General features: G+C 41.4%; 1 protein-coding gene across 4 annotated transcripts in view; it reads left to right on the top strand.

Annotated features, from left to right (window-relative positions):
- sorcs2 (sortilin-related VPS10 domain containing receptor 2) overlaps positions 1–13,989 on the top strand; it is a 236,230-nt gene that overhangs the window by 87,713 nt on the left and 134,528 nt on the right. For all 4 annotated transcript variants that reach the window (XM_037758034.1, XM_037758032.1, XM_037758031.1 and 1 more), the window contains exon 2: positions 9,233–9,300. Coding sequence is in view for 3 of the 4 variants with exons in the window: in XM_037758032.1 (XP_037613960.1) it covers positions 9,233–9,300 (68 nt within the window). In the remaining variant the exon portion in view is untranslated. The remainder of the gene's footprint in view (positions 1–9,232; positions 9,301–13,989) is intronic.

Consider the following 13,989-nt stretch of genomic DNA (forward strand, 5'->3'; position numbering starts at 1 on the left):
CACATTCTTAAGTTAGTTAACTCACTAACACAAACTAATAGTTTGAGTCACTGTTATCCTTGTCCTCTCAATAATAGCTTTGGCTACTATTAGTGCAAATATACAGTGAAAGTTGTCAGGCAATGGACATATATTTTAAATGAGCCATGGTTTTTGACCAGCAAATGTGGAGATGCATGTTTTGTCCATCATTGATTAAAGCGGCCGCATCTGAGGGAGTATTTGCATCGCATTTCGTTGGCTAGCTAGCTACGCTATAGTCTCCCCAGCAAACACTTCTATCTATAATCACAATGTTAACATGTCAAGTCAGGTCGATTTTATTTGTATAGCCCAAATTTGCCTAAGGGCGCTTTACAATCTGTACAGGATATGACACCCTCTGTCCTCTACAGTACGCTCCTCTCATTGCATAAGGAAAAGCTATCCCCAAAAAAACCTTTTCACAGGGAAAAAGAAAAAATGGAAGAAACCTCTGCAACATCAGGTTTCCAAGGTTTCTGCCGGACAGCGATGAGGTTGGTTTTATGATATTACAGATATGTGTGGATATAAACAATACTGTTTTATCTTGCATCATCCTGTTAATATAATGAAGATGTTAGTGTCATTTGTGGGTCATTAAACTCAATGGTTAAATTAATATATTGATTATTGTTTCAAGAGAAAAAAAATACTAATTTGTTTGCACAAGTTAATGAATTGAGAAAACAAATTGGTGTGCGTCGGTGAAAAAATATAACCTGTTTAAATCACATCACAGTTTTTGAGGAAAGCTGCTGTAAACCCAGTAATTCTGGGCCTCAATAATCACAATAAAACCTGGTGGGATTACTCTATATGCTGACGATATAACCTGCTCTATTTCCTTTTTTATGATTTGAAATCTAAACTTTTAGGCTTCAACTTATTGTCTGAAGATTAATTACTGTGAAACTTATTCTTAATAGAGTTCCCCTCTGATCCTATCCAGTAATTGTCTTTACACATTGCTTCGATGGCAACAGGGCAGTTTTCCTGCTCCGTGTAGAGACAGCAGAGGTAAAACCAAACTGCTGGGTAGACCAACCCAGTGTCCAAATGACTTCACCACACACCCATCCCTGTGGTTTAGCAGTGATGAGTAATACAGACCATTAAAAGCAAGGCTCCCTGCAAAACAAAACAACAGTGCTCCCATTATGGCCGTGATGATGTGGAAAGCCCTGCGCTTTACCTGATCAACCCGCTCCCCTCCCACTTCCCCCGGCCGTGGACGATTCAGAACACAGAGAACAGAAAGGCTGCAGAAAGATATGACAATTATAGAGAAGACCAATGAGGACATAAATGGGATCTCAGGTTTGTACAGAACTGCTACAACACTCCATCCGAAGCACAGCAGCCAAACAAATACGATGCTGATTTTTTGTATCTTGTCCCCTCCTGAATGTCTCCATCCCAGGTAGATGACGGGGTGAACAACAGCCAGGTATCGTTCCATACAGGTCAGGATGTGAAAGCCCATCTGTCCAAGGCGACCTATAGAAACCCCATAAGTCCCTACTTTCAGCAACTCTGGGAGACCAGTGTATTCGCCACAAATGAAGGCTATCCACCCAAATACATAGATCAGCTCTATAGCAGCCATGTGGAAGGTGAAGATGTCGGAGTGGCTCGTTGTCGCAAAGGAGTGCTGCTGCCTCCATCGTTGGTAACCCAGGTAGAAGACGTGGATGTAGAGAGGGACGAGGAGCAACATCTTAGTGACCAGGGAGGCAATGAGGATGTATTCTGCATTTCTTGAGTGTAAGCAGGGGTAAGAGTAGTTGACCGACATATTGGTGTATTGCTTTTACGGAGAAAAAGGGGAAAGAAGGAACAGAAATGAATTTACTGAGACAATCAGAAAACATTCACCTTCATTTCAAAGATGGTTAAAGTGATTTAAAACTACAACACATTATTTTAGCTATTCATTGTACACTCATTTTGTGACTGCAGCAGCCCCAATTCCCTATCCCCTGCTTTTTGCCCTGCTTCGCCTCTGCCCTGCCCACAGGCCGTCCACCTGAGATTCACTGTTATGAGAAAATATCTTCTATATCTCAAGTTTCATGTTAAATTGTTGTTATTCCGCCCCTGTCACTCCCTTCCCTTGCCAAATAGTACTATAATTCAAGTTATTATTATGAAGTAAACTTAAGTAAAGTTCTAGTATATATCCCAAGTATACGTTATGTAGTAAGTATACTAATATCAGTGTGCTATTAGTATACTTCTAAGTGTACTACTGCAATACTTCTTGGGACTAAATTGGCCCATTTTTTAGTTTCTAAAAGTATACTTTAAGTGTAAGAATAGTATTCTTTGAGTGCACAACTAGTTTACATCTAAGTTGTATTTTGTAAAGCATGCTATACTATAATGTGAACTATACTACAAGTTAACTTATAGGTATACTGTTAGTTTAGTAGTTCCATAGTGTAGCCCACGTTTTAGTTTATGAAAGTACACTTAAAGTATACTCACAGTGAAGTACTAGTTTAATAGTTTTTACTGCAAGTATACATGCAAGTTTTCTTTAAGTGAACTTATAGCACTTAGCCAAATATACTTTTCTGCAAACTTTTCAGTATAAGCCAAGTATACTTGGACTTTTCTGTATACTTGTCGGCATAAGCTAAGTATACATAAGTATAATTTTGTTAAGTATATCTCTGAAGAGACTTGCTCCTTTTGCTATTTGACTTCATGTTATATGTTGAAAATTAGTAAAAAATTAGTTTCTCGCATGCCTTCACGGTTAACAGAATATAAAAACTTAAAACATTCTTGATGAATTGAAGTAAATTCATATCAAAACATACATTTACAAACTCTCACACACTCTAATAGGCTACTCTAACAAAAAGTAAGCATAAGCCAAATATACTTTTCTCTACACTTACATAAAAGTAGTATACTAATAGCACACTTGAATAAACTTGCTTTTGATCAGGGTTGTTGAGTTTTAAGTTCATAACAATTACAAAAATGGTAATGGTGAGTGATATTTTTTACAAACATGGACACAGTGTTGGGTAATATCCATGGAACAGCAGTCATTTAATAATATTAACTGAAAATTGTTGTGTAATGAAAGGACACCCACCTTGTCAGCAATTGTTTCTGATCTTCAGCGCGTCCAAACCCACTGACTGCTGTTTCCTAGTACCTGATGCTAACTTATATTAATGCTTCTGTGTGTATTAATGGCACGCGTGTATAACAGACAGCAGCAGGACTGTGGGGTATTTTTGCATATTGGCAACCAAACACTGAACTTCGTGTCACTCTGTTATTAGGCAGGCAAATTCTCTTTTCCCGGTATTTTTCCACAGTGAGGTCAGTTCGTAGGGTCGGCCACTGATAAGCATCACTGGTAAGCATCACTGGTAGTGATCCAGAGTCTTGCTTGAAGATATTTCAGTTGTACAGAGTTTGAAATGGAATAACTGGTTTGATTTGTGGGATTTTGTGTTGTCTTAATGCGGGAGATGTACATTTAAAATGAATGTATTTTTCTTTTAGATGACTTTTGACAGGATTCAAATGGCCTGCAAACAAAGACTGGTGTTTATTCAAATTAAATGTTGAACTGAAGCCTCTGTGTGTACAGACAGTTTGGAGGAAATGTTCTGTCAGGTACTTCATAATGACCACGCATACAAACAGTTGTGTTCTACAAATAAAGCTTTTATTACAATTGTAGTAGAGTGTGACCACGGCCAGGTTTGACTTAATCATCATAATTTTTCCACTTTCGTTTATGAGTTATTGATCCGGGGAGTTCAAATATGTCAATATTTTTCCATCTTTAGTGAACTAGTTCAGTTCCGCATTACTCTTCCACGATGAAAAAGTGAATAAACTCTTCATCTGTAGAACGGTGTTGAATATGTTTACCAGTATTATTTGGGCCTGTGGTACACACAATTCACCAGGGTGTTAATTATCTCCTCATTATTTAGGATGGCTGATACTAGATTTCGTGCTGACTCGCTCATAGTGACACACACGTCTAGCAGCACCAAGATCTGTATGGATAATGACCTAAAACACAAGACGGCAGCAGCGCCGTGATGACGTCAGATTTCATTCCATATTCTCAGAGTTTCATTCAATATATTCAGAATTTCATACAATATTCTCACATTTCACATTTTATATATATATATATAATAATTTCCTGAACGGAATTCCATAGTTTATATATATGTGTTTGTATATACTGTATATAGTATCATAATGGAGGAAAGAGCCAAGAGCCGAGAGACGTGAGATGTAAGCGAGACGGTTCAGTGACACAAACGGTGGACACTGACTACAATAGCAAGTTGCGTCCAGGGGATAGTGAGACACATGTAACTGCAACATCTCTGGTTTGAATCCAGCCAGGGACCTTTGTTGCATGTCAAAAAGTAAAAGTCCAAAATAATCACAATGGTCAAGGTTACAGATTACACAACAAAGTGAAATGCTTTATGCACTGGAGTGTGTGCATCTCCATCATTGTGTGCGTGTTTTCGTATGTGTGTGTGTGTGCAAGAGAGAGAGAGAGTAATAGAGAGAGATCGCCCTGTCCTACTCACACACACACATATAGATGCCATCAAAGTCTCATTCCCCAAATTTAATCGTCATGGAATTTATATAAATTTGGACTTCATCTTTTTTTTTTTTTGGAAAATAGACAAAAATGAGTTCTTCCCATTTATTACAGACCGTGATGAATTGTTAATGTGTGTGTGGTCTGTTTCTGGAGAATGCGAAGCGCCTGGAGGGATGAGGAGGGGGGGTGTCATACACATGTACTTGTACATTTCACTGTTTTTGCTTTAAAAATGAATGAGTGCATTCTTTCTCGAGAGTCTCTGAGTCTGTCTGTCTTTATTTCCCCCAGTCTCTTTCTTTCTTTAACGCCGTCTCCTCAATAGCTGGTTGATGGCACACAGTCGATGGGAATGTCTCAGGGACAAACAGTGGTTGTCAAACTGGAGTTTGCAAAGAGCTCGGCTATGAGCTCGTCTCTCAATGGGGTCTCTTGTAGCTCTTGTATGAAGTCATCCGTGAGTCCTGACCACCCTGTTGACTTTTCCCCAATAAAAGCCATTAGGCCCATTGTCCACCGGCTTACAAACAAGAAACCCACAGTGGCTGATTATGTGGTTGTGGTATTTCAAGGCGGCTACAATAGAGCAATATACTTCCTCTACAACAGTTTGATTAGGTCAGCAAGTTCATCACAAACTTCCTGGCAATTTGTTATCTAAATCAACAGAGGACACAGAGACTTCTTTTCTTTTCATTTTTTATTAAAAAATTAGATTTTGTTAGCTTTAGTTACACATGTTTTACGATACTTGTTGACTTAAAGCTGCAGTAGGCAGAATATTTTTGGCAACATTGGGCAAAAAGTCCATAGTAACCTTTCAGCATATTGTAATTCAAGTGTTCTGAGAGAAAACTAGACTTCTGCACCTCCTCATGGCTCTGTTTTCAGGCTTTAGAAAATATAGCCCGTGACGGGAGACTTTGGCTAATCACAGGTCATTTCATTGAGAGAGAGCGTTCCTATTGGCTGTTTGCAAATTTCTCTCCTTCAGATGTTTGAAGAGAGAAATAGACATTACAGTAACAGAATATTGATTCATATTTGATCAGCGCTGCCTAGTTTGACCGTTTGATTGGAGTTTGCGAGTGATTGACAGCTGCTTATAGATGGCAGACTCCAGCTCGGCTCTGATTGGTTGTTTTCCTCCAGTCTGTGAAATCTTGCAGATGCCATTAGGAGCACCGGAGGACACAGAGGCACATGATTTTTTCAGATTACCAGCCTCATGCACTACTGTCACAATATATGTTTTATAAAAACAACTTTTTTTTAATCATATTTGCTTCATTTCTACTCACTGCTGCTTTAAGTGAGGACCTGTGATATATTTGTGTTGAATTACAACTTAATGGCATGGCATTGCATTTCCTAAAAAAAAGAGGGGATTTTTTTCTTACCACTCTGGTTGGATCCTCAGTCCGTGCCAATTTTGCCCTTTAGTCCAATGAGCTGTAGGTAGAAGCTGCCAAGTTCAGTAGTCTTAACACACTGCTCCGTACACTAGAGGCAATAGAGGAATCTGGCTTCCGTGCTGTTCAGCAGTTTTGTCAATGTGGCTAGGTTTGATGCTGCCAAATAAACGCTCTCTCTGCCTCCTGCCAGTAGTGATTTATGGCCGAATACATCCTTGCCCTGTCCACTTTATCCCCAAAGAAAAATAATTTTCCAATTGAGCAGAACTTAGGCCTTGAAGACAGACTCAACGTGGGGATAGACAGACAGAATATTTTATTGGCATCGGCATTTGGATGAATGATGCATACCTCAATCTCACGGGGGCCGATGAACTGATAGACTTTAGAGGCAGTTTCTTTCCTTTTCTCCTTTTTAAAATGTACAAGAACAGAGGATGCCATTTGATGTGTAACACTTTTAGAAAGCTATAATTATAGATTTATATTGCAGACAGGGCTTCCTTGTAACCAGCAGGGTAAATGTAGTTTGTGTCAGAGGAAGGATGCCAGCTGTTAGAGGCTGTGTAGTGTATTACATTTTTATGCGGAGCTGCTTTTCAGGGACATGGCACATGCTCTATGGATTGACACGATATAATGCAACGACTGGCTGACCCAGACAAACAAGTGATGTGTTGTTCTGCTGCATATCTCCAATATTTCAAAAGTCAAGTCAGGTAGTGTAGGAGGAGGAAGAAGGATAGATGGAAAGGGAAAATTTGCCGATTTCAACCGGCTCTGTCTCACAAACTCCGCAGGTCGTTTCGTGTCATCCGGCAGACCTCAGCCACATTGTTATGTGAATGAGAACAAAGTTTGTTTCTAACAAAGTTAGCTACTACGATCCACAAACGGTGAGGTGCGGTTTATGACCAGTGTGGCTATGTATAGTCGCTCAAAGTCTCATTTGATTAGATGGATTTTTGTTAAAAGTCCCTGAGTTCAGGATGAGTCATCAAACATCTGAAACTTTGCAGAAGAGAAAAGACAGGTGTAAAAATACACTGATGCTGATTCTTTTTGACATATATTTATCATATAACAAGAGATAACAATGAACAATTAAAACACAGGGGCACAGGATTAAAACTGGGGAAAATGTATTTTTCATTTCACCGGGTCTTTAAAGCTGAAGAAAAACCAAGATTGGGTTGGTGGAGGCATAAGTATTAAGTGTGCAGCGTAGTAGATCTAATCTTTCAGTTCGAGGGACCAGTGCTGTTACTGCCTGCGCAGTACGAGTGTCAAGCTTTGCACCAGTATCTCATTAGGTGAAGGACAGCTGTGCAGAGGCGGACAGCCTGTTTCCTGAAACACCAGTTTAGTCATAGTAGGCCAACGACCAATGGGAACACTTGCTACATGCTGCATGACTCAGAGAGCCGCGCACGGTGGCTCGTTCGCAAATTCAGATACTGTCTAATTCCTCATCAGTAAAGAGAGTTTTTATGACAGTTAGAGGCAGAGGAGAAAAGCAGGTTGTCGGCTGTCACTGCATCTGTTAAAGCTGTTACCGAGGTCGTTATCAACCCTGGCAAGCAGCCCGCTGCTCAAGGAAATGTCCTCTGTTCCGGTTCTCTGGACTCCATAAACATCTTTGGAAGCAAAAAGCTCCACCAGGGTTGGAACTCCCAATTTTGGGGTTGCTTTGAGCCAAGTGCCTAGAGACTCCGCTGAGTGGCTTTGATGGCAGTCTGTGTTGTGGAAATTGGTCTAGAGCCTCTCAGAGCTCATTCTGTTATGTCCCTCGCTGTGGTGCTCCGCTTTAACCAAGTTTTGTGTGGGGAAAAAAACAACCTCTTTTAAGACACAGTTAAAGAGCAGCCCCGCCTCAGTGGAAAGGGCTTATAAAAAATCGCTTCAGGTTTCTTTTTGAATACTAACTGCAGCTGGATGCTACAGGCTGTGTGGCCTCACCCAGACACGAGAGGGCAATGTGAAAGCCTCGGGGCGCTACTTTATGCACAATTTGATAAGGCTAAACGTTGTAACAGGATGAAAACATAGTTCAGAAGATATCTGGGCCTGCAGCCAGGTATCTTATTAAGCCTGACAAAGAAATAAAGCAGATATTTACCTCTTGAAGATGCAGCCTAAAAATAAGAGTCATAATTGTGTACTATCGACATAGAGAATATGGTGCTACAGGCTGTGCTTGCTTTCCACATTAAGATGTATCAGGAGTGTCCTATCATTTGCAGCTTGTGTCCCTGGGAGCAGCCACCTTCAATCCGGCCAGATGTTGGCAGCTGCCTCTGGGCAGGACCCTTCGGCCAATCAATCCCCCTCTGCCTAAAGACAGGCCTGGGTTTTTCTCTTGCTCCACTACCTAGGACCTGTCAATCACACCTCCAGGCCTCACTGTGCTGCCTGACCCACTGACACTCTTGCCATGGCAACGCAACTCCCAGCAGACCTCTAGCTGTCAAGAACAGGAGTTCTCAGAAAAATATGAAAGACAAGAGTTTCTGATCCAGCGTATACACGCATGGGGGTTGTGCCCTGGACCAAAATGTCTTTGTCCTATGAATAATGCATCCCTACATTTTATTTATTTATTTTTTGTGACCCTTAACCCCCCCAAAAAAGATTTCATAATCAAATCATTCCAAGAAAAATGTGTTGAAGCTAATTTCAGGATTTTTGCCTCCACTGAGAGGCTATGGAGGAATACTTTTATACACTGTTTGTTCAGGGTAATAGCTTCTCCAAGCACCCTCGAACAATACTCTGCATAAGAATCAGCAGCAGTGCAGATGGAGTTCCCTCACAGTTGCCTGTGGTTGTAATAATTGCTTCTATCTGGGCCCGTCAGTGACAACCAGGCACTTTCATTGGACGTAAAATGACGGTGCCAGGTTGCCCCAAAGGATTACATTACAGCTTGTTTAAGCGGCTGGCGGCTGCAGAATTCTCCCTCAATACTGGACCAATTTCAAAAACTGTTGAACTGATGAAAACATGGAAAAATAGAGTCCAGAAAAAACCTGGTTGTTCATTCAACTTTCACCCCTGCATTGGCTCTACACCCACCTTCGGTTACCTACCTCCCACTTTGAGAACCACTGTACTAACCAGTCCTTTTTTCTTCAGTAGTAGCTCCAATCTTAAATGTATCTCTCTCCTCCACCTTTTGTTGCAGGTCATCCTGATCCTGACCAAGTACTACCACGCTGACTCCACCAAGGTGCTGGAGAGCTCGCTGTGGAGGTAGGCCAAACGTTTACACCGTGTTTTTTTGCTCTTGCTGGATGTCTCTATGTCGCGTCTGTCCTCCGACTCGAGCAGACCTTTCGTCAGCAGGCGGCTTCCCTTTAACAGCGAGGTCAACGTAGGTCTCGGTTATCTCTCTGCTGTGCTTCCTCAAGGAGACAAGAGTGATACGGAGCACTAGGGCGGACAAAACATCAGCAGGCAGCTATGAGTAAAGTGGGGGGGACCGGAGAGTGGGCATCTGTTTGGGCAGATAGCATATCAGCATGGCACAGGGCACCGGCGGTGCCAGGGAAAGGGGTCAAGTCTGGCTGGCAGAGCCTCCTCTATTTAGCAAGGCTGCATTTTGCCAAAACACTTCATACTTCCCTCGCTTTGAGCAGCGGAAAAGGCACTCCACTTTACAACAAGTATGTCTTGTGCTCTTACATATATTCTCCTGGAATATTAATTTCCTCTTTATTCTACATCCACCCCCCTACCAGCTCCGGAGGGACTGCTATGCAGTTGAGTCTCTGACCTTCTCCTAGATAAGGGGTGTGGAGGAAATTTAATTACATTCAAATATTCTAATAAAAACTTAAAAAATAGACAAGACAGGGCTCGTAACGCTCGCTAAAATTAGCCGTCTGGAAGGCATTCGCACATAGCAAAACGTGTCTGATGGTGGTACTTAATTCATGCCATTCACCTCACTGAGGGGCTCAATGACTTCAAAGCTTCAGCCTCTCATTAGCTCTGACTGCCTGTCTCCCTGTAGGACAGATATGAATAATGTACATAACATATTTCTCTCCTTCCCCCTGTTGATGCTTTAATTGTTGCAGTGTATTCATAATGCTGCAGATTCACCACTGGACAGCCCATTTGAGAAAGAAAAACGCAGCAAATGGTTGCCAATTTAGGTTCAATTCAGATTAAATTCAGAGACTGAAAAGCTGTCCGGCTGCTTGTTGGCATCATTGTTCCAAAAAAAGCAGAAATTAGCATGACATTTGCATGTTTCCAAGAGGACCTCTCACCACCACGTCTTGGTAGGTATTATGTGTGGGGTGTATAGCTCAGTTTCCTTGTAGCTGTCAGGCGTGCTGTGTGGACAGCCACAGTCCGCTGGCCTATAGGCTTTGAAGTCCCAGGGCTGTAGGATCAAACAAGGAAGATGGGGAAAGATGAATGGGTTTGCTGTCTTGCCCTGTCAGGAGGTGTAGATCAACATGCCAGGTTTCACACTGGGGGGCGGGGGGCGGGGGGGAACTGAACAGCACAAAAAGGAGAAAAGTTTTTCGGGGCAGCTGAGTTAATGAACTGAGGCCTTTTTTAGATCAGCGGTGGTCTGGCTGGTCTTGTCTCAATAAGCAAAGCACACAATCTGTCTTCACAATTGAGAAACTATAACTGTTAGTGGCCTATAGGTGGATTCAACCCAAACAACTTAGTATCAGCCACTTAGTTTCATTCTCGCCTTGCTGTCTTTGATGGAGTTTTAGAGTTGGACGATGGTCTTTTCCTCACTATAAAGAATAAAATCTAGTGATTACTTATCCTGTTCCTGCTTGTGGCACAGTCATGTTGCTTATCGCTGCTCCTGCTCTATTTATATACACTTATTTGCATAAAAATGCCACTAATTGTTATTTTAAAATACTGAATGTCGTCTCAGTAAAACTATTAGCATAGAAAAACTTGAAGAATTCACCAGACCATGACAGTATTGGTGATTTATTCACACACTAACGACCTACATTGATGCATGAAATTTCATTTTCGACTTTCTGAACAGAAATTTGACAAAACCACTTCTAGCTTTTTTTTTCTGGAGCTTTCAACCGAATCTCAGCGGACTTCCAGAGACCACCAATATGTTGGTCACGTGATGACAACTGATCAACCTCGATTTTACTGATGAGGGTCGAGAGATGTGGTTAAAAGCTCCAGCACAAAGAAGTGGACCGACGTTTCCTGACATGAGACGTATTGTGGTCATGTGAATCATAACTCCCTAAATAGCAAAGGCTCAGATAGCGTAAAAGCATTACAAAAGGGAGAAAGGAGGTCTGAGTGGATGGCTAGTATTTAGATTAGATCCTGATGGGCAGGTTGGCAACTTCCAACCTTCCTCGCCTCTGCCATCAGTATATGAATATGTGTGTGAATGCTAACATGTAGTGTAAAACGCTTTGAGTTGTCAGAAGACTAGAAAAGTGCTATTTAAGTGCAAGTCCATTTACTAAACTTGTCCATATCATAACCATACAATTGATAGGTGCAGAAAGAAGAAGACACATTACCCATTTTGTCGAGTAAGTATAAAGGCTTGTTGAAAAACCTGCATTGGCCTTGAAGGTCAAATAGTACAAACAGTCCAAAGTTTAAAGAACGCACTATCAAGTGTAAAGTTGCGAATTCGTATACCCTCTAATCATAACCATAACCACACTTCATGCCATGTCTGTTTGTCAGTGTGCTGTGGAGACTTTTGTTTGTCCCTATAGGCTTCGGCGCAAGTGCTGATTCTTATATCATTGCTGCCTGGTTCTCCCGTATGTCTGTCCTTCAGTTTGTTATGGCTGGCCCAAGTTGGCGGACTACAACATGGCTGATAAAAGAGCTCCAAACGTCCTTGTCTCATGAGAATGTCTCTGTTAGTGAAGGGAGAAGGAACAAGTGAGTGAGTGGCAACTCATGGACCACTGTCTCAGACAGTTTATGCTTGTCTGTACTGAGCAGGTGAAAATGTACCTGCAGGAAGATGACTGGCAGTATACAGTTGAATAGTGACTGCCGGACTGACTATGTCATAGCAGGTGTATTGCTCAGGGCCAAAGGAAGTGCAGTGTTTGAGTGTGAAGTTGTTTTTATGAGCGCTTCTCCAGAAAGCAGCAAGCAGCAAAAACCACAGGCCAACAATTCAGCCTGTTCTGAACATGCTGTTTCAACAGGCACTGTAGTGCCTTACAGATCAAATTTGGATACTGCATCAGAGTAAACAGAGGGAGAGGTGCTTGTAGATTAGGCAAAGACGTGAGGATTTGCCCTTGCATTACTAAACACTGTGATGACTGCAGGCTGACAGAACACTTCTTAAGACTCGGTTGCTCCGAATCGAGCCACGATCTACTCAGTAAACCTTTTTGATCCTCAAACTGAGAGGAGCAGATGTGCACTTTCTCGGCTTTGAATCCTCAGTGCAAGTATTTGTTATTTTCAGATGGTACACACAGTAGCGCTTCAAATATCAGGCAGTCATTTGTGATTTGATAGATGGGATTGATTTTAATGTTATATTTTGATCAGATTATCTTTAGCCCTTTTGGAGAGATCAAAACTACACCAGAGACCAGATAATATCCTGATCTCTGGTGTAGTTTTGATCTCTCCAAAAGGGCTCAATCCAGTTTTAGAGGCTTCTAAAAGCTGAAAATATATAACTTAAATTAATTTGGAAAAAAATATATTGGAGTGTCCTGTTTTCAGTTAGATACAATGCATACTGGAATTACAGATACCTTGGCTTGAAATCAGGTATATTGGATATTGGTTCAAACATTGCTATTGAAAGCTTCATCCCCCTAAAATATTGGTTACCGGCCTTCAAAGTGGACCTTCAGAAACCAATATTGGTCAAATTTAAGTATTTCCATCCTCATTTTTGCTTTTAAAAAGTTATATCGAAACTGCCCATACGTGATCCAATTACTCCCACGGTAATCATGCACATAAAGAGGGTGTGAGAGTCTGGGGGTATTTATAATTCATGTCATCTTCACACATCTTTTGAAGATGCCTAGTAGCCGTCGCAGCAGGAGGCTTTACTGCTCCATTATGGTCCAGTCTGACAGGCCAGCACTGTTATGTAGAATAGATCAAACCACAACACACTGCAATCAGATAGACAATAAGTGATGGTACATGATGGAAGTTGAGGCTTTGATGATCATGATAGGATCAAAACAGTAATGTGTTACAAAAGAGAAGAAGCATGGCAACATACAAATATGTTAACTGATTATGTTTGGGTAAAGGAGGTTGCGCTTCAACAGTGGGATTCACATCGGAGTGCTAAACCCGAAGTCCAATAATCATAAAAATTTGATAGGGTAACACATCCCAGATTTCAAAATCAAGGAGGACAAAATAATAGTCTTTCACTTGGCTCACATCACAATTTTATGTTAACACATTATCTTTTAGGCATTGAATAATAACTGTAAACGGCTGAGATGACAGGCAGCCACATCATCCTTGTTCTTGCAACACACACTCACTGCAAACTCCCGCTGAGGAAGACTATAAGCTCCCGAATAAGCTAGTAAGTGAACCTTGAGTTAACATTGTGTCAGTAACCTAAACCAAATTCTAACCTGGACCTTAAAACCAAGTTTGAACCCTCAAACAGGCCCGAAGGTGAGGACCAGCCAAAAATGTCCTCACTTTTCAAAAATGTCCTCACTCTGAAGGTCTAAAAACTCAAACTGGTCCTCACAAAGAAGCTATACAAGAACACACACACACACACAATTGTTTCACCATTACAAATGTGTTGATCCCTGGGGTTCAGATCACATTTCCCCAAACTAAACCAGGAGAGAGCGCCACAGAGTAGAAACATAGGCTTTAGGGCTTAATCAACACAGCATGTTTAATTTCCCCTCATCCTCTCCTCACTTCCCTCTCAGGTTGTTTCTG

This window comes from Sebastes umbrosus, chromosome 22 (assembly GCF_015220745.1).
Source record: "Sebastes umbrosus isolate fSebUmb1 chromosome 22, fSebUmb1.pri, whole genome shotgun sequence".
NCBI lineage: Eukaryota > Metazoa > Chordata > Actinopteri > Perciformes > Sebastidae > Sebastes > Sebastes umbrosus.